The 26,817-nt window shown below is 61.6% G+C and overlaps 8 protein-coding genes across 8 annotated transcripts; 4 read left to right on the forward strand and 4 right to left on the reverse strand.

The window, feature by feature from the left end:
- Positions 1–1,178: 1,178 nt before the first annotated feature.
- Positions 1,179–1,958, forward strand: PLICBS_007662 (ubiquitin-conjugating enzyme E2 8; the record flags this gene model as incomplete). The annotated part of the gene is made up of 5 exons (XM_018321121.2): positions 1,179–1,215; positions 1,273–1,329; positions 1,409–1,523; positions 1,581–1,762; positions 1,819–1,958. 5 exons carry the CDS (start codon positions 1,179–1,181, stop codon positions 1,956–1,958), a joined length of 531 nt encoding a protein of 176 aa, XP_018181018.2.
- A 435-nt stretch (positions 1,959–2,393) lies between these two features.
- On the reverse strand, positions 2,394–3,443 carry PLICBS_007663 (uncharacterized protein; the record flags this gene model as incomplete). Its single annotated transcript, XM_018321122.2, has 1 exon — positions 2,394–3,443. The coding sequence occupies one exon, from the start codon at positions 3,441–3,443 to the stop codon at positions 2,394–2,396; it is 1,050 nt and encodes a 349-aa protein (XP_018181019.1).
- A 3,409-nt stretch (positions 3,444–6,852) lies between these two features.
- Positions 6,853–8,311, reverse strand: PLICBS_007664 (uncharacterized protein; the record flags this gene model as incomplete). Its single annotated transcript, XM_065601222.1, has 5 exons — positions 6,853–7,268; positions 7,320–7,384; positions 7,452–7,840; positions 7,909–7,976; positions 8,098–8,311. The coding sequence occupies 5 exons, from the start codon at positions 8,309–8,311 to the stop codon at positions 6,853–6,855; spliced, it is 1,152 nt and encodes a 383-aa protein (XP_065457294.1).
- A 1,812-nt stretch (positions 8,312–10,123) lies between these two features.
- Positions 10,124–11,917, forward strand: PLICBS_007665 (uncharacterized protein; the record flags this gene model as incomplete). The annotated part of the gene is made up of 1 exon (XM_018321124.2): positions 10,124–11,917. The coding sequence occupies one exon, from the start codon at positions 10,124–10,126 to the stop codon at positions 11,915–11,917; it is 1,794 nt and encodes a 597-aa protein (XP_018181021.2).
- Positions 11,918–12,243: 326 nt separating this feature from the next.
- On the forward strand, positions 12,244–12,933 carry PLICBS_007666 (uncharacterized protein; the record flags this gene model as incomplete). Its single annotated transcript, XM_065601223.1, has 2 exons — positions 12,244–12,568; positions 12,650–12,933. 2 exons carry the CDS (start codon positions 12,244–12,246, stop codon positions 12,931–12,933), a joined length of 609 nt encoding a protein of 202 aa, XP_065457295.1.
- An 83-nt stretch (positions 12,934–13,016) lies between these two features.
- On the reverse strand, positions 13,017–15,449 carry PLICBS_007667 (uncharacterized protein; the record flags this gene model as incomplete). Its single annotated transcript, XM_018321126.2, has 3 exons — positions 13,017–13,590; positions 13,638–14,318; positions 14,368–15,449. 3 exons carry the CDS (start codon positions 15,447–15,449, stop codon positions 13,017–13,019), a joined length of 2,337 nt encoding a protein of 778 aa, XP_018181023.2.
- A 1,413-nt stretch (positions 15,450–16,862) lies between these two features.
- On the reverse strand, positions 16,863–18,019 carry PLICBS_007668 (uncharacterized protein; the record flags this gene model as incomplete). The annotated part of the gene is made up of 3 exons (XM_018321128.2): positions 16,863–17,105; positions 17,165–17,508; positions 17,701–18,019. The coding sequence occupies 3 exons, from the start codon at positions 18,017–18,019 to the stop codon at positions 16,863–16,865; spliced, it is 906 nt and encodes a 301-aa protein (XP_018181025.1).
- Positions 18,020–24,716: 6,697 nt separating this feature from the next.
- Positions 24,717–26,027, forward strand: PLICBS_007669 (uncharacterized protein; the record flags this gene model as incomplete). The annotated part of the gene is made up of 3 exons (XM_018321129.2): positions 24,717–24,813; positions 24,880–25,142; positions 25,197–26,027. 3 exons carry the CDS (start codon positions 24,717–24,719, stop codon positions 26,025–26,027), a joined length of 1,191 nt encoding a protein of 396 aa, XP_018181026.1.
- Positions 26,028–26,817: the final 790 nt, after the last annotated feature.

Consider the following 26,817-nt stretch of genomic DNA (forward strand, 5'->3'; position numbering starts at 1 on the left):
CGCAACTGCCGCGAGATTGACAGGCCCAGGATCTGCGGCTGGGGCGGTCTGATCCGACGAGTGGCGCGTGAGTGAGGTGCGAGGGTGTCCCCCGCTGGGTCGCCTGCAGTGTGTCCTGCATAGGTGCCTCTGGCCTGCCGTCAGCCGTTGGGGAAGGGAGGGAGTGATGGGGAGTATCGGGACTGCACCGCGCGCTGGTGGGCGACAGCGACGGGAGCAGTTCCGTTTGAGTCGGGGCGCAGACGGTCGATGCCGTGCCTCGACCTCTGCCGTGCTGTTGCCACCGCTCCATGCCAGCTGCTGTTGGCCCGATGGCGCGAGGCGGTCCCGTGCGATGGCGCAACGACAGGTGAGGTGGTGGAGGTGGCTCCCGTCGCTCTCCGGTTGTGGAAGTACTGGACCCAACCCGGGGCGCGGTCAACCGCTAACGACACGATGCTCCAGGAGGGCAGGTGTTAGCTGGAGGCATGTTGCAGGTACAGTGCAGTCCTCCACCGTACACCCAACCTTGGAAAGTCTCCTTCCATGGGTTTAGCGCATTTCCCGCATCATCATCAGGCGCCGCCCGAGCCCCAGCACAGGTCCCGCACCCCCCGTGACTGGCGTCGCCAGCCGCCGCCGCCCATCACTTGGTGACTCCCCTCGTCGTCCCACCCTGTCGTCCTCTTTCCTCCCGAACCATCCTCAGTCTCGTAACGATCTTGAATACCCCCCCATATACCGCGTGCAGCGTCGACGCAAATCGTTCTGCTTCTTCTCCCAAGAGCATCATCGCACTGCCGCCGCCAGCTCTGACCACACGCAGCCACCCAGCCCGATCGCACCGCTTTCCACGAGCCCATAGCCCGCCCAGGTCGACGAGTGACGTCGTGCCCTTGTTGCTGTCCCCGGACACTGCGATAGCGCTCACCCCCACATCGCGGAGCCGACCCAAGCCGCGACCATGAGCAGCCCACGGCGCAGGATCGAGACAGATGTGAGTGCACGAGCTGTTGACGCCATGTGTGGTATTGCAAGGCGCTGTTGGGATCTTGTGCTGACGCTCGATGCCCTAGGTCATGAAGTAGGCGGCGCTTCGTTGGGCCGCAATCCGGACGCGATGCTAACACGTGCTGCAGAATGTATGCATCAGCGACGTCGCAGCGCGAACCCTCAACCGGACTGACACGCGCAGGCTCATGAGTGACTACGAGGTGACTCTAGTCAACGACAACAGTGCGCCGCCTTTACCCTGCTAGCACCGCCTTCCGAGCTGACCGTTCGCAGTGTAAGTCCCCGCGCCCGGCACCGACTCCACGTCCACCGACCCTCACACCGCGACAGGCAAGAGTTCTACGTTAGGTTCAAAGGGCCTGCAGAAAGTGCGTCCTCCGAGAAGCGATGACGCGCCGTCCGCTGACAGCAGCAGCACCATTCGAGGGCGGTCTGTGGAAGGTCCATGTCGAGTTACCAGATTCGTACCCGTATAAGAGCCCGAGCATAGGATTCGTGAACCGCATCTTCCACCCCAACATTGACGAGTTGTAGGCCCCACCGCCCAAGGGAGACCGACAAGTGCGTCCGCTAACGGTCTCTGCCAGGTCCGGCTCGGTGTGCCTCGACGTCATCAACCAGACGTGGTCCCCCATGTTCGATATGATCAACATCTTCGAGGTGTTCCTGCCACAGCTCCTGCGCTACCCGAACCCAACGGACCCCCTGAACGGCGAGGCGGCTGCTCTCTTGATTAGGGAGCCCAAGAGCTACGAAGCCAAGGTCAAGGGTGAGTCCCCCGCGCGTTGACCGGTGTACACGAGGGCGGGGCTGACGCGTCCACAGAGTACGTGCAAAAGTATGCGACAAAGGACGCCGCCGACGAGGCCGGTGCCGAGAGCGAAGATGACGACGACATGTCCTCGGTTGCCAGTTTCGACAACGACGAGGACGAAGAGCCTGCCGGCCAAATGGACGACGTATGAGAACGCGAAGACACCAGACAACTCTCCTCATTTGACGGCGTCGGATTGGCAGTAAACTTGTTGGCACAGCACGGAATGGCGTGCTTTATACAGCGGATGGAGTTGCATAAGCCAGAGCTGATTGTGTTTTTCCTTTGGCAGCTGCGTTGGTGCCGACCACGGCTCAAAGTTCGTGACTGGAGCGGGTGCCATGAAACGTGCCAAAATTGCAGGTCGTGATGGCCATGCGAGGGACTTTCTTCCACCCTCAGAGGTTCAGACAGGAATAGATTGAACGCTTAACCATTTACTCGTACAAGGGGGCCCCTGCGAGGGGCGGGTATCATCTAGTGTCTTAGTACAGACTCCTCTGTCACGCAAAAAGTGATCAAGGTTTCCAAACGCCATCCGATGCAGCCGTTCCACGGTTCCCAAAACGCCCAGTAAATGCAACCATTAGTCAGAATCGTAGTCCACGAGTCCGTTGGCGGTTTGTGCGGTTGACTGCCCAGCTTTGACTGGTGGTTCAGACGCCTCCGACTCGGACTCTGGACGCTTTCTTTTGACAGGTAGCCTCGGCGGCGGCAACTTGTAGTCCCGAGCCCTTTGGAGAAACGGATCCTTTGCAGCTCGGGTGTTGGTGACGAGGGTCGAGACGAGGGCATCCCTGTCCTTGGCCGCCTTCACGTCCGCCTTGAGGCGCTTCTTCGTCAGATGGGGCGCGGCAGGCGACGAGGACGAGGTCGCCATGGAGGATGACGAGGGTGAGTTCGTAAAGAGCGGTTTTGACAATGCCTTGCCGCCGGATTCGTCGCCGGAGTCGGGGCCAAAGTCGACGAGCGCGGCACGGCGGGCGTCGTCGTCGGTGCCCGGCAGAAGGTCGATGCCCAGGCTCATGCGCTCGCGCAGGGCGTCGTCGTCCGCCGCCACCTTCTCGCGCTGCTTCCTCCCCGCGCGAAACGCCCTCCGCAGCCTCTGGTTCTGCGCATAGGGGTCGTCCCAGCGCCGCGCCGAGTCCTCGAGCAGGCCGGCGATGCGCTCGCCCGCCTGGCGGAGCTGCTCGCGGTCCTCGATGGTGCGCTCGAGCTTGGAGAAGGCCGTGCGGCGGGCCTCTTGCTGGTCGCGCTCGTCGGCAGACGGGAGGACTAGGTCGCCGTCGCGGGGCTTGTCCTCGCCCGTGTCGCGGCGCGTGCCGCCCTCGACGACGACGTAGGCCGTGTTCTGGGGGTCGGTGCGGATCTCGATGGCGCCGCCGCAGTCGGCGTGGCGGAAGCGGAAGGACCAGATGGGCGTGGAGTGGTAGGCGCCGGAGCGGCGCTTCTGCGCGTTGAAGCGCACGCCCTGGCCGATGAGGGTGGGTTTCGGGCAGGACGCGCACCAGACGGCGAAGGGCATCTCGAAGCGGACGGTCGGGACGGAGGCGGGGCGCTTGCCGTGCAGGCGGTTGCCGGTGGTGGTGCCCTCCACGTCGGGGGGCACGTACCGGCCCATGTTGAAGCCCTGCATGGCGGCGGCGACGGTGCGGCGAAGCGTGTCGCTTCGCTGCAGCAGATGAGGGCGTGTGTGATGATGGAGGGTGGTGGGTTTGGCGGTCAGGTTGGTGGCGGGGTGAGGTCGGATTAGAGGTGCAGCACAGTGGAGGGCGGACCCTCCTCGCAGTGGGGGGGCAAAAAGCGTGGCGTGGACGGAGGGAGTGGCGGACGGCACTGGCTGCCGGGCCGGCAGACCCGCCCCGGGCAGCCGGCGCCTGGGCCTGCCGTGGTCCCCGGGCGACACTCGGAACTATTTTCGCAGCGTTGCACTGGGCGGCTTCAATGATGTAAAAGGAGTCTTGCCTACTATTTGTAGTGATTCGATAAATGTGGACTCTGCCAGTGTTGAACAAGAGCATACAGTAGCGGACGTCGCTGTTCTACGTTGTCCACCACCCCCTTTCTGACTCTATGGGAGCTTCCCCGCTGATGATGGTATGTGCTATGGATATATTGGCAATATACGCCAGCTGTTACTGCGGCAGTGACCGGGGTTGATTTCGTTTTAACGAAATCGCCAACTGGGACGGGCCGTCGGTGCTCCCGGCGGCCATCATTGATACCTAGAGTAACGCCGGACCAGCATGAGTTGTATTTCTTACCGAAGCCCGACTGAACATTCTACGGTCATTGATCGAGGGAATTGTGCAGGCATGAGAGAGTCCATGTTCGTGGTCCATGGATTTCCAGTCCAACACCAGTAAGCATGTGTCTTAGCGTGCCAAGAGACAGAGGCATGGTGAAGAGAAAGCGAATAGATTGAAAATCAGGCAAGACGCGCGGCCGGACGGATATGGCCTCAGAAGCCAGATCACGGCTACCCGCGGCATTATCAGATAGCCCGGAACATATGATCTTCTACTGTACTGTGTCCATCCACGAGTCGTGAATGTATGACACCTTGGCTGCCCGTACCGGTTGCTGGCCCAGGTCGGGTTGGAGGCATTGACTTACGATAATGGACATGACTCGCACGCATAATACGCAATGCCTTGCGCAAGTAGATGCGAGAGTGTCGTAGAAAGCCCATCCGGCATTGTCCTGGCTACAGCCCAGGAAGGTACGCATGAAAAGAGTGCTCGCATCGACTGTACAATATCACTGATGCTGGGCGGCCCCTCTTCGCTCTCTTCGCTATGTAATGCCAGTGAGCTAGGGAAGCATGGAAATCTATATTGCGATCCAAAGTGCAGCCTTGCAATTGACTAATTATGCTGCTTGTCGGCCAAACTAAAGAAAGGAAATGCCTTGGAGGCCTGTTGCTTTTCTCTGAAAGGGCGAGCTGTCGTCTGTACTTTTTGATCGTTATTTCACCTCGTGCCACTTTCGTACAGAACACAACACTCCAAGTACCGTACTCATCCATCCAGGCCATCATGAAGGCTTCTACCATCGCGTTTGCTCTTATTCACGGGGCAACTTGGGCTGCCGCCCGCCCTGACGCAAAGGAGTGCGAAAAAGCAAAGACGGCGTACCTGCCAAGTGACAAGCCGGTAAAGAGCCTTTCTGCATCGAAAAATAAGAAGGTTATAGGTACGAGTTGACACGTTTTATAGCAACCATTGGAGAAAATTCGATTGTTTCATGACTGCGTCTCGCCTGGATCTGTTCCCGGAATCAAAACCGTGCGTGACCGGCTGCGTGTTATCATCTCGGAGAACCCACCGCCCCGCGTTCGCAGCACACTAATATGACGATGCTCAGGACGACGGGAAAACGCTTGTCATCGAGGCCACGTTGGTGTACTCCATCCCTTCTAAGTCGGTGAGTGAACAGTCGTGCGCCTCGGGCCCGGTCTCTCAACAGTATTACCTGCTCACAATCATATGCCAAAGCCCTCACCCCAGCGTCAGGTATGTAGCAACAAGTCCAGGCGAACCGTGCCTGCATACCGTCTGCTGACCCGATACGAATGGCACAGGCAGAATATGAACAGGTATTGAATCGCCATGCGAAGATTCGTTCAACAATGGATCATGGGTATTGACACCAGAATGACAGGCATGGAAGGAAATCGAGGCCAGATGCAATGGATCTGTATGTACACTGGCCATGGGACTGATCGCGCTGTGATGAACGTGCGCTAACATGCCCGCAGTGCAAGAAGTGTACAGATTCTGGGGAACAAAACAGAAACATCGCCGTGTGTCTCTCCCAGTCCCCGTATCGAGGCTATGATTAGATGCTTCTCCTGACACGAGACCTACGCTTAGCTTTCGATCAAGTGCGAACTCGAACAGCCGCAGCAGCAGCAGCAGCAGCAACAGGATGAAACGCATGTAAGCAGCGATTCACGCGCCATCAAGCCAAGGAAAGAGCCAGGGCGCACATGCTGACACAACGGACTTCTCAAGCCCCTGCAGTATTACGTCTCTCAGTACAACAGGGGAAAAACCAGGTGCAATGCACAGACGTGCGTGGCCGTTGTCCAAACCCCTCAGCCCAGGCGGGAAACTGACCTCCACGGTTTCAGGACACCGAAAAGCAGCAGATGACTTGCCAAGTCTACGAAACCGACAACGTGAGTTCGACCGGGCGCCACTGCCAAGTATCCCTTCGCTCCTCTCGCACCGGGTTCTGACAATGGCTGTACAGAAAGAGGCGTCGTTGGCGTCTTTCAAGGAAATGACGGACGGGTGCAACAAGCGCGTGAGTGGTCAACCCCGTGGCCCCAGGCTGAGATGTGCCAGGATACAGACTCCCATGCTGACGAGCCGCAGTGCAACAGTTGCCAGGCCACCGTCCTGAATCGCTTCGGCAGTCGCTCCGACAAGCGAGCCGGTTTTAACGCTGTAAGTCAACACTGCTCAATGGCGGGTCGAGAGTTTCACAGTGGCCTAACAAGACAAAACACGCATGCAGGGCGCCTTCACCTGCAAGAAGCACATGACTCACGAGGGGAGGCCCGTCTGGGGCCAGTAGCGGCCCAATCTCTAGACCCCGGGACCTGGGGGAGGCTTCGACGCGGCCTGACTTTTCTCCATGGCTAGAACAACCGCGCACAAACTCGCGGGGCCTTGTTGGGGTAAATCCTTAGGAACCCCGACTTAGACCTTGAGCAGCGGGTGAGGTTGGGTGTGGTCGATTTGATCTGACGGGCCGGGATGTGCGAGGGTAAGGAGTTGGCGACTGAGCGCCGTTCAGTCGTTACCGCAGAGAGAGTGGAAGATATAAAATACAAAAAAGCATGGGGGGCTCACACAGACTCCCGCGAACGCGAAATATATGACCAGTATGAGTGCGTCGTAAACGTAATTCAGATGAACGCTCGGCTAGCATCTGGCTTGGGCGAAGTATAACAAAGATTCCTTCCTTCCACCAAGCGTGAGGTGGCGCCGTCACTACGGTCCCGATCATCCTGTCCGTCAAGCATCACCACACGATCACACGCGAGCCACGCTCGACCCCGAATGAGGGCCCTCATCGTGATCCACACCAGCCGACACCTCCTGGTCAATGGCCGTGCGCACAGCAATGCCGTTGAGCTCCAGCTCGGACGAGTCGCTCGCCCGCTCCAGGTCGACATCACGCGCGTGGCCCTGCCGCGATACCTCGCCGCGCCGGCCATGTAGCCCCTTTACCGTCGTCTGGATGACGCTCTTCTTGCCGGCGCCGCCCGGTGTGCCGGACGAGTCGTACGTAGCCGAGTAGCCGTTGCCGCCGCTGGCCGGCGCGCCCGGAGGGGCAGGCCCGCTGCGAAGCACCCGGCGGAAAAGGGGCGCCATCTGCGGCATGCAGCCGCAGAGGATGGACAGCTCGTTCTCGAGTATTGTCCACAGGCTCTGGCCCGCGGTAGAAGCTGGACGAAATCAGCTGCGACTCAAGCTACATCTTACAAGGAACAACTTACTCGATAGATGATTCGTATTAAAGGTGAAAAACTGGACGACGCGCAAGGCGCTGAATATGCAGACACTGGGGGCGTGTAAGTCGGGGCTCGCGGAGAAATGCGGACCGTCATCGCGGCGCGTTTGGCACTTACATGGCGCCGACGCACAAGACAATCTGCACGGCAATCTTTTGCTTGCGGCGGATGCGCAGCTTCCATATGGTGGGCGTCGGGATGATGAGGATGGTGATGTCGGCGACGGCGGCGACAATGGCGCTAAAGATGTTGAGGCTCTCGTACTGCTCGTTGGGGATGCACCACCCGCCGGGGATGGTGCGGTCCCAGTAGAAGGACACGGGGTGGCACATGAAGGTGGTGTAGAGCACCGCGAAGATGCCCCAGATGACGACGCTAACGAAGACGACCTTTAGCGCGAGGATGACGGGCCGCGTCAGGCCCAGCACGCGCCGGATGAAGAGGATGATGGACAGCTTGACGCACGCCTGCGAGGTGGCCCAGAACTTTGTCACGAGCCACGAGCCCTGCAAAGTCGTTTAAGTATTTTTTTTATTGTATAATTGTGAGGACAACAAGTAAAGTGCAAACATACAATGTTGAATCGTATCTGCCGGTAGTGCGGCAAGTCCTGAGTGGCAACGCCAACACCGTTGAACGCCTCTGCGACACGCATCGTCAGTTCGACCGCAACAAAGCCATTATCCCCTCTCAGCAAGCATACACGGGGGCTCGGTGAGTACGGTAAAGAAAAAGAGAAAGAAAAGAAAAGAAGACAACGGACTTAGCAACACGGCCGTCACGTCCCCCCACATGAGCAGAACAGCGCAGCCCATCAGCACGTCGTCGACGCGCACCTTGGCCGACACCACCACCCGCGAGGCGATGACGCGCAGCAAGAACGCAATCGTCGCGATGGATCCAAACGCGATGCTCACGCCGGCGAGCAGCTCCCGCCAGGCGGCCGCCTCGGCAGACTCGGGGAAGTCCCTGGCCATGCTGACCGCGGTGACAGCAACCCCATGGACGGAGTCGCCCTAACTCTCTCTGCTTCCCCCCTCTCTCGTTCAGGCGATGTTGGTCCGGAAAGAAACTCTAATACAAAGCACATGAGCCACACGCACACACAGTGCCGCGGATTCGAAACACAAAGGACACGCCGCTAATGAACAATACAAGAGTAATGGGTCTCGGGAAAGCGGATCTTCGGCGGGCTCCATGACCACCGCGGTCTTATACAACCCAGCGCGGCTGTAGCAACGACGAAACGCTCTCGCGGGAAGGCCTCAACGAGGGGAGGGTTTCCTGCTGTGATACACGGGCAAGGCTGCGGTGTTGCCTCTCGTCCTCTTACATACATGTCCATACATGTGCGCCGCTGGACCTTGGGGGGAAGGGGAGGAGGGGGACCAACACGTCGCACAGATGGAGGAGAAGGCTGACAGTCCTTGTGCTCTCACGCGACGCACTTCCTGCTTCTTCATGCTGCTGCATCCCCCGGGGGGAGAGAGAGGGGTGGTCTTCCAGCCACTCGCCACCGGTTCTCTCATGCTGTGCCACGATGCCCGGGCTGCGCGCCGTCGGCGGGAGTCTCAGGTCATATGCAATCACTCACTGGTAGCACGAGCAGCCGTGGTGGTACGCATGACGTGACGGGGCAACTTCTTGGCTGAGGGCTGAGGGGGCACACGGGCTTGGGTGGGTTGGGCATGAGAGGCAGACATTGGGGAATATTGGATGAACAATGTTCACCACATACACTGACGCACCTCCCTGGCCACCACCGGATTGCTTCATAGGCGCCGGGCTCACACGAGGCGACTCTGCAGGAGATGCACGCTGCTCGCCCGGTCGGCCATCTTCGAGTGTCCAGTTGTTATGGTGGTGGCCGGCTCAGTCTTGAGGCCCGACACCCGCCCCTGAGCTGTCGTGACACCTCATGCCAGTGCGGCAAGCAGCAGCAGAACCGCAACACGCTCAGCCTGCCCAGCGGCACGTTGCGGAGAAGCATTCTAGAAGTCAATGCCGGCCGACTGCCGGGGTCACCAGAGTCGTAGGGGAGGCGCCGTATCTCGGCACTCGCAAAGATCGCCTCCTTGATATTACCACCCAGCCGAGTCCCATATAACTTACAGTCGAAGAGACAGGCCCGCAGCTTGCCTCGAGAAGCGCCAGTTGCCAGTTGCAAGTCAAGACCCTGCCTCGACAGTGCGAGCACCGCAAAAAGCATGCCCGTCTCGGCCCCCAACCCGCATCGAGGCAAAGATGATCCCCCCGCCACGATGCAACGCCCGGCCCCCATCATCACCCGCCCGGGCTGGTCAGGATAGGAAAATGCCGAAACGGGCCAGCCATGCAGGACGCAGGGCCGATCGACCACCACCCCCCAAAAAAGCCTCCTCCGGCCCCTCTGCCCGAAGCGCGACGTCCTCGCCCCGACGACTTGCTTGCCACTTGCTCCAACCGCATGGGGCAGTGAGCGGTGCCGTCGCACATACGTACTATGGGACTCGTGCTTCGCTGGAGGGGAAGAGGGGGGTGCCATGGGCAGAGGCTGAGGTCGCCGCCGGCAGCAACTCCAGGGCGGACGACACCGTCACACAGACTTACAAAGCATATGCGAGGACGGGTCGAGCTGCCGGCCGGTCGACATGCCGCATGTCGAATGATACATTACAGACTCAGACCCCACGTCTGGTCCATGTCTCGCAAGGCCTGACGGGAGCAGAAGCAGGAGCAGTCGCCGACACCGTCAGCCAACATTGCCCAGCACGGTTGCAGTCGCCAGTGTGACCCTCCCACCCGCCGCGATGCTCAACACCAGCATGACGCTGCATCCGCTCCTCGCCGTGCTATTCGGCAGCCTGGCCATGCTCCCCGAGGCCGTGCGCGCCGTCAACGTCGATGTTCAGGACGCCATTGGGCCGGCCACAGCCCTTGCGGCTCTCAACGCCAGCATCGGGGGCCGGGTGAAGATCACGGAGCCCTTTGCGCTGCCGTGCTTCGCGACGTACGAGGGCCGGCCGAACCCGCGCCGCGACGCCGCCGTCTGTGCCGAGCGCCAGGCAAACTACCGCTCTTCCGCGTACCGCAGCCGCTTTCCCGGCGGCTACATGTACGACCAGTCGTCCGTGTGCGCGTCCGACCCGGCCTCGGCGGACCGCTGCCTGCTCGACCCCAAGGACCCCTCCAACCGCGGTGCCTTTGAGAGCGCCGACTGCAGGCAAGGCAACGTTCCGGCCCACTACCTGGAAGTGAAAGAGGCGAGAGACGTGGTCGAGGCGTTTCGACACGCAGAAGGCTCCGGCAGCGGGCTGAGGATCGTCGTCAAGAACAGTGGGCATTCGTTCGAGCTCGACAGCAGCGGCAAGGGGGCGCTGTCGCTGTGGACGCACAACCTCAAGAAGCTGACGCGCCACCGCGACTTCGTCCCCGACGGGTGCGGCTCCTCGTCACGGCACGTCGATGCCATCACCACGGGCGCGGGCGTCACCTGCAACGAGGCCTACTCCTACGCCGACGCCGAGGGAGTCCTCATCCTGTGCGGCTACTCGGCGACAGTTGGCCTCACGGGCGGCTGGGTGCAAAACGGGGGCCACTCGGTTCTCAGCAACATGTTTGGGCTCGGTGCCGACCGCGTGCTGCAATTCACCGTCGTGACGCCCGACGGGGTCACCCGCGTGGCGAACCGCTGCCAGAACGCGGACCTGTTCTGGGCGCTCCGCGGCGGCGGCGGCGGCACCTTTGGCGTCGTCCTGGACGCGACGCACAAGGTCGAGCCGGCGGCGCCCATCGCCGTGGCCAACATCAGCGTGCCCGCGCGGGGCGACGTGGACGTCGTGTACGGCTTCATGGAGACGTTGTTCGACTCGGCGGTCGCCATGGCCGAGGACGGCTGGGGCGGCCACATCTACGGCAACTCCATCGCCTACATGAGCCCGAAGCTGCAGTCGGAGGAGGAAGCCAAGAAGTCGATGGCGCCGCTCATCGCCTTTGCCGAGAAGCACTCTGGCAGCGTCAACGTGTCCATCTCGCCGCGCTGGTACCCCATCTTCGACGACTTTGTGCTCAAGGGGTCCTACCCCGTCGGAGACCTAAGCCTCATCAACACGCGCCTCGTGCCCGTCAAGGTACACACCGACAAGGCACTTCGCGCGCAGTTCAAGGCGTACATGCGCGAGTTCATCTCGACCATCAGCCCGCCGTACGTACCCGTCGACGCGCCGTACCTATACCGCCCTTCCTCGCCGTCGACGACGTCGGTGCACCCAGCGTGGTACTCGTCGCTCTGGGAATGGGGATACCCCAACAGCTGGGCGTGGAACGGCACGCTCGAAGACCGAGTGCGCGCGGTGCGCGGCATGCAGGCGCAGACGGCGCGCATGGAGGCCGTGACGCCCGGGGGCGGGACGTACAAGAACGAAGCGAACCCCTTCACGCCCGACTGGCAGCGCGTCTTCTTCGGCGGGCACTACGAGCGGCTGCTGGCCGTCAAGCGCAGGTATGATCCGTGCGGGCTGCTGCGCTGCTGGCGATGCGTGGGGTGGACGGACGAGGACGCGGAGGCATCGTGCTATCGCGCGTTTAACAATGTCGGCGCGTAGGTCGGCTGACATGCTGCAGCAGGCACTGCGCAGGCGTAGATAGCCGGAACCGATAGAGAATCGACGTATAAAGCGGTTCGCTGATGGATGGAAATAAAAGGATAGAACCGGGGGTAGAGTTGAAGTTAGACTGTGAGGGCGCTTTTGACAGGATGCCGTGCCGACTTCCGACTTGAGTCTTGACTCCGCACTTACATCCATCCATCCATCCATCCATCCCACCACTTGCTTCACCCTCACCCACCACTCCCCACATCATCATATCCTCCTCAATACTATCCTCTTCATAAGCCTCCACATCGTCCGCTTCCTCCCAAGATGCCACCATGACCGGCCTCAAGCCATCCTCCTTCCCCCACGACACCACCTCCCCCCTGCATCCCACCACCCACCTCTCCATCTCCCACCCCCCATCCTCCCAGTCCACCCTCCGCATCGCCCCAATTTTCAGCACGCACCAGGCCACACCGTCGCCGACACTCCCCGTGCTCGCAGTGACCTCATCCTCATCGCTCTCCCGCACGCTCACTTGCCGTGCCATCGGCGACGACGACGGAGACGACAGCGAACGACCCCCACTCGCGACGCTGTCCAGCCCGCTCCTCGCGTTTGGGCGCTGGACCATCTCGGTCTCTGCGGCTGTGGTCCTAGGTGAAGAGGCAGGGGCCGGAGAAGGAGAAGCCAGACGAAGAGGAGGAGCGGGAGAGGGAGAAGGGGGAATAGAACACCCAGGGCCGCGCATCGGCGACATTGAGCTTCGCCCCATCAGCTCCCGCAGCAGCGCCGACGTCTTCGTCCTCTCCGGCGTGCCCTTCTTCTGGGAACGCGGTGACGGCGCCACGCGCACGCTGCGCAAGGTCGTTAATGGGCGTAGGGTCGACGTTGCGATATTCACAGCCAGACGCGCGCGAGATGCCAAGGGCGTGCTGGCTGTTGATGAGGTGCACGTTGATGCTTTGGTCGCGGCGGTCACTTGCGTCGCGGTGCTGAAGCGGACAGACTCCTTTCGAATGTGAGGGGGAGGAGCAGAGGCAGGAAGCCAATAAATAAATACCTTGTATTCATGTAATGTATGTATGCTTTGACCAGTGGTATGCGCTCACGACACCCAGGACGGCGGCCGGTCACCGGGCTTGGTCCCCCAGTCCGACTCCTTCGTGCCCAGAGTGAGCTCTAGCGTCCACCCCTCGGTAAAGAACTCGTGCCCGATCCAGCTCTTGGTCCACGGCTTGCCGTTTACCTCCGCCTTCTGCACGTACACCTTCTTATACGATGGGTCAAAGCCAATGTTGCGCACCGTCGCTGTCTTGCCCGTCTGCGGCGAGCGAATGCTAACCTCTTCGAAAAATGGTGGGCTGATGAGGTACACGTTCTGCCCGGCCACGGGGAAGAGTCCCATCACGGAGAAGAAGAGAAACGCGCCCATGGCACCCGAGTCGTCGTTGCCGGGCAAACCGCCGGGGCTCGAGTTAAACGACTTGGGGATGTACGTGTGAATGCGCTCCGCCGAGAGCGCGGGGCGTCCCGCGTAGTGGTACAGGTAAACTGTCAGGAACACCGGCTCGTTGGAGATGTCGGCCAGACCGCTCGTATGGAAAAAGTCGAGACGCTTGATGAAGGCGTCGTTGCCGCCGATGAGCGAGATGAGTGACGATGTGGCGTGTGGGACGAAGCTACGCGTGTCAGAATTGTCAAGCGATCAGGGCGAGGGCCGACTTACAAGAGATACTGCCAGATACTGGCCTCAAACGTCTCGCTCGGATTCGAAGTCAGCGAGCAAAACTCAGCCAGCGCTGAGCAGGCGATCGGGTCTTGATATCCCCAGGTGCCGTTCATGTACTTTGGCTGGAAGAAACCCTTGAACCCGGTGTCGCTGCCGTTGATCACCGATGTCTGATCCTCTTTCCAAACGTTCTGCCAGTTCATACTGCGCTTCATGTACTTTTTGTGCGTGTCCGTCTTGCCAAGTCCCTCAGCAATTGTTGCCAGACAAAAGTCGTTGTACGAGTACTCGAGGGTACGCGAGACACTCCGAGAGTTGGTGCCAAAGCCGAGCGGGTCAAAGTCCAGATACGGGATGTAGTCTAACTTGCGCCAGCTCTGCAGGCCGCCGCGGCCATGGTACGACCACTCCAGGGGCTCATTCTCAGCATCGTTGATGACGGCCTTCAAGGCAAGCTCCCAATCGATGCTCGTGCTCAGGTTCTTGGCGTACGCATCGGCCAAGATTGTGTCGGCGTTGGAGCCGCCTTGTGTCCAGCCTTTACACATGGACATGTGGCAGTCGGGCAGCCATCCCTCATTCTTGTAAATGTCAAGGAGAGTCTGGACCATTTGAGTCTGGGCATGAGGGTCAAGGATTGTCAAGAGGGGATGCTGCGCTCGGAAACTGTCCCAGATGCTATATCCTGTCAGCGGTCATGTCATCGCCAGGGATGGGCTGTGCATACCAGTAAAACGAATCGAAATATGGGTTGCCCGTGTCCCAATGCGGGTTCTCGCCAGTGTAATTTTGCGGCGAAATCATGTTCCTGTACGCACCATTCCAGAAGCTCTTGACCAGGTCATCAGTCGCACCACCCTGCTTGATGCGAATCGGGCTGAGTTTGTCCTTCCATGCGTCCTTGGCCGACCTGACGAGCCTGTTAAAGTCGTTAAGCGGGTTGGGGATTTCTCGCTCCGCGCTGCGGCACGCCTGCTCGGCGCTCTTGAAGCTCACACCAACGCGCGCCGTCACCGTGCCGTCGCGGTGAGACTTGAAGCGCGCAAACGCGCCGCCCTCGAGGTAGAACAGATTGAAGCCGCGCGTGAGGTAGATGCTCTTGGGCTCGGTGCCGGCGCGGTTGTTGACCCACACGCCGGTGTCGTGGACGTCTGCGCCGAAGAAGTCGACGCAAAAGTGCATGACATATGAGCCGGCGCCAAAGCTGGGCAGGAAGGTGCCATTGCCGACCATGCGGCCGGAGTGCTCGTCGACGCTAATGGACGCATTCTGCCTGCTCTGCCACAGGTCCGTCAGGTCGAGCAGAATGAGCGGGTGTTTGTTGGAGCCGGCATCCGCGAACTTGAAGTGGTAGAGCGCGGCGTGGTCTGAGACGGTCATTTCAGCACCGACGCCGTTCTCCAGCTCAATCGCAAAGCGGCCGGGCTCGGCCTTGACGGAGCCATTCTTGTACTTGACCTTGCGGTCGCCAATGCGGAAGCGGCAGGCGTTGAGGTCGTCGCCGTCGCAGACCTGGGGGAAGAGAGGAAAGTTGCCGAGGCTGGGGTTCCCGCCAGTGCCGCTGTCATGGACGCTCGAGAAGCCCGTCACGTTGCTGCCGTCCAGGCCGAAGCCGCCCGTGTTCTGGCCGTCGACGTCGGCGACAGCCTTGGCGAGGCCGTACGGTCGCGTCGCGCCGGGGAAGACGTTGCCACCATTGGTCGTGCCGATGAGGGGATCCACGTACGCGAGGGGATCGCCTTTCGCGCAGCTGACGGCCAGGGCCAGGGTCAGCGGCGCGACCAGGCGCGCGAGGTGGCCTTGACGCATTGTGGCTTGCGGGCTGTGGTGGATTCCCAGTTTGTCGCCCGCACCAAGCTAGAGAGGGCGTCTGGTCTCTGTGTAAGTGAGTTCAACGTTGAGTACCAGCCAAAGGCAGGTGCAAGCATCGCTCGCAGTCTTGTCAATGAGACATTCTGCCCCGGGGCGGCGCGACGCGAGGGATTGGCAGGCGCCCCCGTGTTTATCATTGCTGTTATTGCCCCCCCTCTCCCCTCCCAAAAGGTTGGTTTGTCTTGCCTCAACGCGGGGAAGGCAGTCGCTGCTCGGGTGAATTCCCGGCGCGACTGCCCGTTGGCGGCAGCGGTGAGGAGCAATAAGAAGGCGAGGACATGAGCTCCTTCCGTCTTGGTGCAACCCTGGAGCGTATCTCAATCTCGCGCCAGCACTGGGGGGCCTGCAGACACTGCGGAGATCAGAGCTCAAGGGACGCCCATCGGATGTGCTAAGAGCAGTGAGATAGTACCTACCCGACGTTAGTACACCTCTGGTACCTAGTGGCGAGCCCCGGTGCTCACTGCTGACACCTCACCGATGAAGTCGACGCACGGCACAGCACAATGCATAGCGCATGGGCATCCGTCGCGCCGGCAGAAAACACCACCCGTTCATGTATTCCCTCGCTGCCCTCCGTGCCTCCTCCAGGCGTCCCTCCCAACACCAACCCACGTTCGCTGGCTCACCCCCGGACGAGTGACGTCGCCGGCAGCCCTGGAGCTTGTCCCGGCTGGGCATGGCCCCATCGAACCACAAGAGATCCAGTGCGATGCGAGGTGATCCCGCGCCCCTTCCCCCCGCCCGCCATTGCCCTTCCTGGCCTGCGGGGTCGGCACACGGTGCGCCTCTTCTCCCGGACCCCGGACGGCGTCAGCACCGCGACACTGCTGTGCCGTTCGTGCGCTTCGCTTCCTCGTGAAGACAGAAGTTGGGATCGGCTCGTGGCGTGGCACAGCACGAGCAGTCCGTACACGATGGCGAGATGGGAGAGGTTCCCGCTCTCGAGGCGCACCGTCAACGACGACGACTGGAAATGCCCTTGCCCCTGCGCCACTTATACGCGGAATCCAACGCTTCGGGCTCAGAACCAGAGAGCCATCGGGAGCCAGCCCGTCAATTTGTCGTGATTTCGGCCGTCATCACGACCTTTATTCGAGCAAGATGTAGTTCAAAGAACAAAGAGCAGTCATTATTCGTGACCCCCAAACCCGCAGCGCGCCCCGCCCAGCGCTGTCCGTCCCAGCCTGAATCCCGCGACAAGCCACTCTATTTTATACCCATTTGACCCAGTGACCAAGCCCGACGACCCCGTCCGTGCGGAGGTTCCCAAGAAGAAAACGCATCGCTGCCCAAACCCCAGCTGCATTATAAAAAATCCTCACAGTGCCCGCGCTGCTTGCCGGCCCGTCACCCCTTTTTGAACTCGCCGTCTTCTCCCATCTTGCCAATGACCGGCTCCAGCAGCCGTGGTAGGCATACCGCCGCGTCCTGGCCGAATGCAAAGTCGCCGGGAGGAATCTTGAACAGGTCCGCCTCCTCCTCCGCCTCGGGGTTTACAGTCACGATTTTCGCTCCGTGCAATCGCGCCTTGGAGATGTAGCCCGCCGCAGGCCACACCTGGGCGGACGTGCCCACCACGAGCATGAGATCCTGGTTTGTGTCAACAAGGGCCCAAGCAACGGACAACAGTAATTTCTTGGCAGACTTACCACCTTGCCCTGGCTCATCCAGGCCTCAATGTCCGTAAGCATGGTCGCGTCCAGCGACTCCCCGAACCACACGACGGCCGGGCGCTGCAGCCCGACCTGGCACTTGGGGCACTTGGGGAGCTCCTCCTCGGGAATGTGCCTGATGCGATGGTACGGGTCCAGCAGTGGCAGCGTCTCGCCCGGTGGCGGATCCTCCGAGGCGGGCGCCAGCGACGGGCAAAAGGGATCCTCAAAGTTGCCCCGCTGCACCCAGTCGCAGCCGTCGGCGCTGCACTTGATGTCGAAGAGCGAGCCGTGCAGGCTCTTGAGCTGCTCTGGCGGGTGCCCAGCGCGTTGTGACAAATCTGCCGAGAGGCGCCGTGTCCGTATTAGCACTCGACCTCGCACAACGCTGTTGCCACCGTCCCACGTATACTATACGTCACGTCGTACACCAGGTCGCCAACAGCCATCCGCTGCCAACACCGCAAACCGGTGAGGCGGGACGAGACACCGGGACAAGACAGCAAGTCAGCCTCGGCGCGCACAGCACTCACCGTCAACGTTCTGCGTAAGACACATGAAATCCCGGTTCCCCTTGGCCAGGGCGGCGAGGGCCCGGTGCGCCGGGTTTGGTGCGGCCCTCAGGCAGGCGTGGCGTCTGTAGCCGTAAAACAGCCACACCATGCCCGGGTCGGTGCGGAAGGCCTGCATCGTGGCCAGCTTGGTGGCATCGTGGCTCCGCCAGTAGCCGCCGGCGCCGCGGAAGGTCGGCAGCCCGGACGACGCAGACAGGCCGGCCCCACAGAGGGCGAGAACCCGGCGGCTTTTCCGGAGCACCTCGTGGAAGGCCTCGACGTCGTTGTGGGGCGCCATCCGTACGGGCGGCGAGAGACGCAGGGAGGGGGCGATGGAGGCGAGAGGCCCGCAGGCGGGGAGAGGGAGACCGTCTGGTGGTGGTTCGCGGGGCCCCTCTGAATGGTGGTGCGGCTCCCACGCACGCGGCTGCACTCGGTACGACGACGGGTGCTCAGCCGGCCCACGCAGAGGCTCGTTGAATGGATGGAGAGCGGGCAAATGCTCAGTCAGAACACCCAGTGGCACCGGCAGAAGCAGCAAGCAACGGCAGGCAGTTGCTATTGTTGGGGGCCGGGGCGCGGCTGAGGGCGATGGTCTCTCGCACGGGCAGGGCTCGGGAGGCCGGACCGGACAACCTAGCGAAAGCGCACCCCAGGAGCTTCGTCTGTTCCTCAGCTCGCCGATGGCGGCCTTCGCGCGGCGGACGGGAGGGTCTCAGGGCGAACCGAGTCGACTGGACGGGTGGCGGAGCCGACAGCGCTGCACGACCCCGGATCGGCGGCAGCGGCTGGAGCGGAAGGGGAGTGAGAATTGAGCGGGAGGGAGAGAGGGAGACGAGAGGCAGCGAAAAGTGAGAGTTTACAGAAGAGGCTGAGGTGCAGCGCAACAATGCCGGACGGAGGAAGTACGTACGAGGTCCCGTACAGAGCGAGGTACCTGCTACTGTACATGTCACGGGCGGGATGCATGACCTGAGCGAGCGGCGCTGTTGGGCGCGAACGCCAGCCGAACGACGGGCACTGTATTCCACCCTGAGGTTGCCGCGCCGCGCCTCGGGGGAGGGGCCAGCCACTCGCACTCGCAGCAAGCCGCCCTGCACGAATTGACACCAGCAGTGCATCACCACCACCATCACCGGCACTACCACCGTCCATCCGTAATGGCCTTCTTGGCACCCGGCGCCGCGCCCCTTGGAAGCCCCAGGCGTTGGATGGGCAAGCTGGTGATGTGATCGCGCGGCGCTTTTTGCCTTGTGCCCCTCCATCGCTGCCAATTGAACTGCCCACCTCAAGAAGAAGGCTCTTCGGCAATGCCAAAACCCGTGCAAACCGCCGCCGCCGATCACGGCCCAGCGAAATACCGACATGGCACTGACAGCTCAGTTTGCCTGAAACCGACCTGCTCGAGCCCTCCAGGCACGCACTCCGCACCGCACCCTGGAACAGTACAGTACGAAGTTCTCGTACAGGGAGCCGGCCCTAGGGGTCTTGGGCCCCTCCTGCTCCTGTCACTCCACTGATGACGTCGAGTTGCTCGAGGCCATCGTCGTGCCCCCCACTGCGTTCTGGGTCAATACGAATGGATCGACGGGGGATTGTCCCGGCCGTCGTGACTGGTCCGCCGGTTGTGCCCGTTGGCTCGGCGGCCGGCATCCATCGTCTGCCAACTGTCCGCTTCCAATGGGTGGCCGACCCCAACCGCTCGTGTCTTCATCGCCGGGAGACACTGTATAATACGGCCCAGTCTGCTTCACAGAAGACAGGCATCGTGCAGCACAGTATGGACTGCCAGATGTCCGACCGCAGGACCGCGTTCGTGGCGCGCCGTCCGGTACAGTTTCGGCGACTGTCTGGTGCCTAAACCGCCCCAGCTACACGAGAAGGAGCCGGATTCCGTGGTGGTGCCATTGGACAAGCTCGCCGCCAGGCCATAATGGATGGGGACATCAAGCCACCGGGGCACGGCCCTGCCCTGAACCCCCCGAAATAGAGTCATGGAAGTCTCGTTCGTCCCGGTATCGAAACGGGGGGCCAGGTTATGTTCCTCACTCTGATCGTGAAAGACTTTCTTGTCGTGAACAGTATCAGACAGAGCCTTGAGGCCAATCCCCAATGCCCCGAGCCCGCGGCGCCTTTGTTGCGGACCAGCAGTCGCCTCTCGTGCACGCAATTGACAGCCGGCGGTGGTGGCGTATTCAACCTGTGGTCCGTGTCCGAATTGCCGTTGTGTAGCGGAGAAGGGCGCCAGCCCGGTGGTCAAAGCTGTCTCTGTCTCATGGTAGCCTCTCACATCGACTGACGGAGCGTTGGCACAGGACCTGCCGTTGAGAGAGGCTCGGCGCCGTTGCAGCGTACTGCGCAGTGACCCCTCGAGATGAACGTGAAAGAGAGCGACTTGAAAGGTATTGACTTTTACATATTCCGCCAAGGCGGGTAGAACACCAGCGCGTGGTCGGCGTGACAATGGCATGGTGGCTGTTGTCGCAACAATCGCCTTGTTCCTTTGTCTGCTTCCGGAATTCAACGTGTGAGACCGTCGTGGGCGGACGCGTGGCCACGGCGACAGTTGCCGGCCGGATGAACGCCCTCTGGGGAGGCGTGCGCGTTCCTGAGCCTCCCGCCCTTTCACACCCACCACCACGAGTCGTGATCCGGGACTGCCACCATGAAAGCTTGATCGCGGCAGGCTTGCGCGGAGCGTATGCATGCGTAGGTCGGACGACCATGTGCCTCTATTACATATTTTGTCTCCGTAGTCAGCCTAGGATCGGGACTTGTAAGTCTGGTGCTCAGAGAGGGCTGGATCGGCCAACGGGGACACCAGCGCACGTGGAGAGTGAGAAAGCAAGAGGGTGGCGGGCTCCCAGCCCGATTGACAGCCCTCGAAATCTGATACTACATGGTACGTGTGGCATGAGGATGACTGGAATGTGTCGCGGGCCAGTGTCTCCCAGGAACTCGGCATGGCGGAGTCGTCAGCTGGGTGACCAATGCATGCGGCATGTGGGCTGCGCGGGCTGCCGGGTGAGGGGTCGAATTCCTCACAACGGCCGAGTTGCCCCGGAGCAAGGCCACAGTCGTGCCATCCCGTCAAAGTGGAGAGGCGATAGTCGGAGAAGATCCTGTTTGCACCAAGTCAGGAGCATTCGTTTGGCTGCGGGCATCCTTCGATGCTGTTTCTTGGGCGCGCGGAATAAATCGCTCTCCTGCTTGGACAGCGGCAATATAAACTTGGAATGGTGAGACAGACGTGGCAGCCATCTGAGGATCCCTCTCGGCGCAGCGAGCCAGTCACCATTGCCAAGCACCAGTGGTGTGTTTCAACTCCCGACAGCCATGGGAAGCAAAATCCGGGACGAAAAGCTTGGTTGCTTGACCAAGAAGCCCATGGCCAATGACTGGCTCGCCCCTGACTACGCTGGGCGGAAGAAAGACGGGCGGCGTGTCGCGGATCAAGATCGCCTGCGTTGGCGGCTGCCCGAAGCGGCAACGAGGGGCCAAGGGACTCAGGGGAACGTTTCTCGGAGGGCTGCCATCTCGGCGGCCGTACTGTAAAGTCGCCTCGAAATGCTCCCCACGGAGACCCGTTGTGGCTGGGATGGGCCGCCGAAATGGAGGTGCAACGACCTGTGGCTGCTGGCAAGTGGCCGTGACGCCAGCCGCCGCGCGGTGTGTGTGTTAGGTAGGCGGTGGTGGGTGGTGGTGATGGAAGGCGGAAAGGTGGGAGGCGGCGGGTGGTGGGAGGTAACGTCTCCCGCCACCCACAGGCTGCTCTGCTCTCTCCTTGTGGCCATTGACTTCGGGGACCCTGAGGTGGCACCCACCACAACTGGTAAATTTAGAAGCAAAGCAACGGGAGTGACGCACCGAGAGGCAACCAGCAGGCGACGCTTGTGGACGCCGGCGGGCGCCAAGTCGCATTGAGGGATGGAGGGAGGGTGGCAGTGGTGGGCATGCCAGCGCCGAAAAGGTCAGCAGGTGAAGCTCAAGCTTCGAAGAAGAGCCAAAAGGGCTCCACGGGCAGAGGCACGCAAGACGCCACCCACCGGCAGACGTCACGATCCAACAGCACGCGCGCGCGCGCGCGCTCGGGCAGAGCGAGAATGACGCCCCGGCGACTGACTCATCAGAAATAGCAGCGTCCAAGGACAAATACGGTGCGGGAAAGCCCGCTCAATGGGCAGCCTGTGCGCCGAGGCCCCAGGCGGCCGGGCAATGGAAGACCAATAAGGTACGGCAGGGGCCGGAGCCAGGGGGCCGCAGAAGCAAAATCAGATACAGCGACAAAAAAAAAAAAAAAAAAAAAAAAAAAAAGATTGCCAAAAACCAAAAACAGAGAGGGCGAGATGAGTCGGCTTGCGTCCATTGGAGGATTCACTCGCTCTCTCTGAAGCGAAGCAGAGGTGCCGCGTGCTGGGCAGCTGGCGCCGGAGCTATCGCCGCACAGCCCCACGGCGCGTCCTTTTGGCCCGCATGACAGGCGCCGGATACGAATGGCGCCAGCGCCCTCGCGGGCACTACAGGGCCGGCCGAGTGCCAAAAATGCCGTGTTGCCGCGCATCTCGGCACAGGCACAACACGGCGAAGTCTATCTATGGCGGCATTCTCGAGCGGCTTCCACCGTTCGACGCCATCGCCAAGACTCGTGATATGCGCAACAGGGACGTCACGCATGCCGGTGATTTCGTAAACCCGCAACGAAGCACGCACGCACGCATGAAGGCGCCCGGGGCCGCCGCGGGCCGCGACACCGACCTCTGCCCGCGAGCCCGCGTGATTGCGCGTCTGGGCCCCCGACGGGCCGGGTCGAGTCGTCCGCCTCCAGATTTGCCAAGATGCCCTGCTGTTTCACCGCGGCAGTGTCAAAGCAACTGGTGACAGGCGTTTTTGACAGGTTTGACAGGCGGCGCACAGGCGCGCGAGGGAGAAGCGCGCCACAAATGCCCTGCAGTCCGATACCCATGCGCGTTGCACCCCCCCGGGGGAGAGAGGACATGAGACTTGGAGTTGCTTCTGTCGGCTCGCACCAAGAGTGGCTTTTCCTTCTCGAAAGGAGGTTGGTCCCTAGTCGGGTGCGTTAGGGCTGGGCTCTGGGAAGGGGAAGGAAGGGGAAGGAAGGGGAAGGGGTCTGGAAGAGCTTTGTGGTGGTGGTGTGGCTCGAAGCCGAGTTTCCAGGGGTATCCAGGGGCTACCAATGGCTCCCGTGAGGTGAAGGTGGGAGTCGCCCTCTGCCCATGGCTATCGGGCAAAGATCGCGGTGCAGGAGGTGGGAGGCGGGGGGGAGACGACACCGTGCGCGCACCGTCTCTCGGCGAATCCTCGCTGCAGGGGCGCACGCTAAATAAGGTGCCGGACGTTTGCCCGGCAACACCGTGTCGCAACGTCTCGCACCGTTTAGAAGCGCCCGTTGGTGGTGCCCGCGCAAGGCCAAACTCAACCCGGCGCCGGTGCCGACGTCCATCAACGACGATCCTCTCCTGCAAGAGAAAGGGAGCGAGTCCAAAGCAGCGGCCGCGGTAACGTGATGCCTCTTGTCCGCGATGCGACAGTAGAACCCTGTTGTTGCACACGTCGTACGAGGACGCACACGTTTTTTTGTCTGTCCTGTACGAGGGGGGCCGGCGCCGCGGTGCGGTGCCATACGAACACGGGGTCACATGCAGCAGCGCCTGGGGGCACGGGCGGTTGCCACGGTCCCATGGCCGTCTACATGGCACTGTTACAGTGGAGTTGGGACCTCCACAACAGGGCTTGATCGATCGCTCTGCGTGGGACGCTCGCATCCTCGCTCGCCCGACTCAGACGGCGGTGGCAATGTCATGGCCCATGGCTGCCCCAGAAAACACGCGCGATCAGCGTCCGATCATCGAGCGGTACGTACTCGTAGATGCGACACGAGGGCCGCACAAGGTGTCTCGCCGAGGCGAGGCTCTCGTCAGCCTGCAGCCCTAGGCGGGAGGTCTCAGCACCGCAGCACCCTCCTCCCTCACCAGCAGCAGCGGCAGCAGCAGCACCAGCGGCTGCGCTGCACTGCGGTGCGTCGAGCTGTGCGACATGGGGCGCCACCAGCACCACCAGACCAGACGACGGCACTGCGGCACCAAGAAGTCTGGCACAACCCGTGAAGGAAGGCCGCTTGGCTGCGACGGGCCCTGCCCTGACATTGGCTCTCCCCGGCTGCATTGGGCCATGGGCTCGCCCAAAAGAGCCAAGGGTGGCTGGGTCAGTCCGTTAGCCGTATCAACTGTCTCAGCGCCTTGGCGCTCCGGCGCTCCAGAGAGCTCCAGCCCCCAGAGGAGCTGCCCGCCAAGGCCTGGACCCTCTGGGCCCTCCACTGGTTCGCTGACGGCCCCCGGCTTGGCGTGAACAGCTGCAGGGGTCCTCTCTCCCTGGAGGCGTCAACCGCACCCCCCCGCCCCTTGGGCCCAGCCACCCCCCGCGCGCCCCAGTTGCCCAGCACCACCCTCGCGCTTCCTCGTGCGGCGGCGCCACCCCTGGGCTCGACCGGAGGCTTGGCTGATGACGGTGTGGGTGCTCTCGTCAACGGAGCTCCTCGTGTCCGGCAACCCTTTGTCCGCCGTACCGACGGGACGTATCCACACGACCTCAGGGTGCTGCGATGCCCTGCGCCCCCCTGGAGCGGCTCTGCGGCTGGCTGGCTTCCATCGGATCCCCCTTCACCTCTGGGCTGGCTGGCAGCCAGGCCGCCGACCCGACCGCGTAATAAAACACCCCGTCTCGTCCATCGCTCACCTCTTTCGCTCTCCTCCCCCTCCACACCCCCGATTCTGTCGTTTCTTCTCACCGTCGGGTCTCCTCTCAAAAACGCCCTGTAACATCTCTTGTCTCTCGCTAAAACAGTTGCATCGTTCTTCTTCCGCCCGGGCCCCCGATTCCCGTCTTCGCCCTACTCTCGCTCAAAAAGGGCCTCGTCTTCAGCCTCTGAACCTATTCCGATAATCGTTCGATACCTGCGTCCCGCACCTCCCGCAAACATGATGTCCAAGGCCTTTTCCGTGGCCACGGTGGCCCTTGCCGCCTCTTCTCTTGTCTCCGCCCAGACTTTCACTGCCTGCAACCCCCTGAAGAAGAGTAAGCGGCCGCCGTCCCGAGACTGCTGCTGTCGAGGTGTATGAGTGCTGACACGGGTTTCCGCAGCCTGCCCTGCCGACCCTGCCTTCGGAGGCACGACGAGCTGTGACTTCACCAAGGGTGCTTGCAACACCTTCTCGCTGGCCGATGGCACCAGCCTGAAGTACAACGGCCAGGGTGCCGTCTTCAGCATCTCCAAGGACAGCGACGCCCCGACCATCCACACCGGCAAGTACATCTTCTTCGGCGAGGTCGAAGTCAAGGTTCAGGCCGCCCCCGGCAAGGGTATCGTCACCAGCGCTGTTCTCCAGTCTGATGATCTCGATGAGGTACGGAATTCCAGCTGAAAAGATGGGGAGAAACGCGGCTAACCCTATGTTTAGATCGACTGGGAGTGGGTTGGCGGCGACAACACCCAGGTTCAGACCAACTACTTCAGCAAGGGTGATACCAGCAGCTACGACCGTGGTGCCTTCCACGGCGTCGGCAACCCCACTGGGCAGGTTCACACTTACACCGTCAAGTGGACGTCTCAGGGCGTTTGGTGGTTCATCGACGGCCAGCAGGTTCGCGAGTTGACGGCCGCCAACGCCAAGGGTGGTGCCGCTGCCCTTCCCCAGACGCCCATGCAGATCAAGCTCGGAACCTGGGTCGCCGGCCGCAAGGATGCTCCTGAGGGCACTGTCCAGTGGGCCGGCGGCTACGCCGACTACTCCAAGGCTCCCTTCCTCGCCTACTACCAGAGCGTCAAGATCGTCGACTATGCCGGCAAGGACTCTCCCGCCAGCGGCGGTGTCAAGGAGTACGTCTACTCGGACAACACCGGCTCCTGGAAGAGCATCAAGGTTGTCGGCGGCAGCGGCAACGATGACACCAGCAGCACCACGAGCGTCGCCAGCACCACCAAGGCCACCAAGACCAGCTCCAAGACCACCGAGGCCTCGTCGACCGAGACGACGTCCAGCGCCGTCACCAAGACGTCCAGCGTCGAGTCCAAGACGACCCTGACCTCTGCCGTCTCCACTGCCTCCAAGACCGACTCTGGCTCGGGCAACGCCACTGCCTCCACCACCGGCGGCTCCAACACGTCGCCCGCCACTGGCTCCGCCACGCCCACGTCCGTCCCCAAGTCGGGCGCCGAGCGCGGCGTTGCCGCCGTCGGCAGCGTCCTGCTGGCCGGCGCCGGTGTCCTGGCCGCCCAGCTCCTGCTGTAAGGTGGACGTTGCAACGCGCGAGCGCGGAGCGGCGACAGCCTTGATCAGTCTTCGCTTCTGGATGTACCTTTTTTCTGGCATGGTCACGAATACAAGCATGTAGTATGAGAAGAGAGAAGCCTACGTGGAACGCTACTATACTGCACGCCAGCGAGCAGGACCATCCTATAATATTATACCACTTTCCGAGCCGATCCTTTGGTCTCTGCAGAGAACATACTCCGCCGCGCCGACGAGACATGCAAAGTGGCACCGAAGGACGCTCCTACACACAACACAAACACCCAACCAACCGTGCGGACGGACATGCGCGCGGCGGCTCTACCCACCCGCCGGCCCCGCCTTGTCCGTCCCGGGTGTGGTTGCTTTTTAATGCGATGGATGACGGCTCTGGCGGGCGCCAAGATGAGGTGTTGCGGTGGATTTCTCATGGTCTTTGATGCGCTTTTCTTTTTATCCCCCGGACGATTATGCGAGGGGATCGGATACCTGAGTTGCGGGTCGCGTGTCGATGCATTTCCAAAGGCATTAGATCATCCCAGACAGATTTAGATGTGAATACAAGAGAATAATTCTCCTGCAAGTCCTGCTCTCTGTGTCTTCGTGTTGGCTACTCCTTGCCATTAGCGTGCGGGTCTGCTCGTAGAGCCGCAGTCCGCGGGCGAGGCATGGCCCTGGGGACTCTACTGTACGGGTGCCACTCCGTACTCCGTAGATAAGGCGACTCTTCGCTTGCTAGGCTTGACGAGCGTGCCATTTCCCTCACGGCCGACGAGACGCGGCTTGGCGT

The sequence above is a fragment of the Purpureocillium lilacinum genome, assembly GCF_023168085.1.
Source record: "Purpureocillium lilacinum CBS 284.36 DNA, scaffold_5, whole genome shotgun sequence".
Lineage (NCBI taxonomy): Eukaryota > Fungi > Ascomycota > Sordariomycetes > Hypocreales > Ophiocordycipitaceae > Purpureocillium > Purpureocillium lilacinum.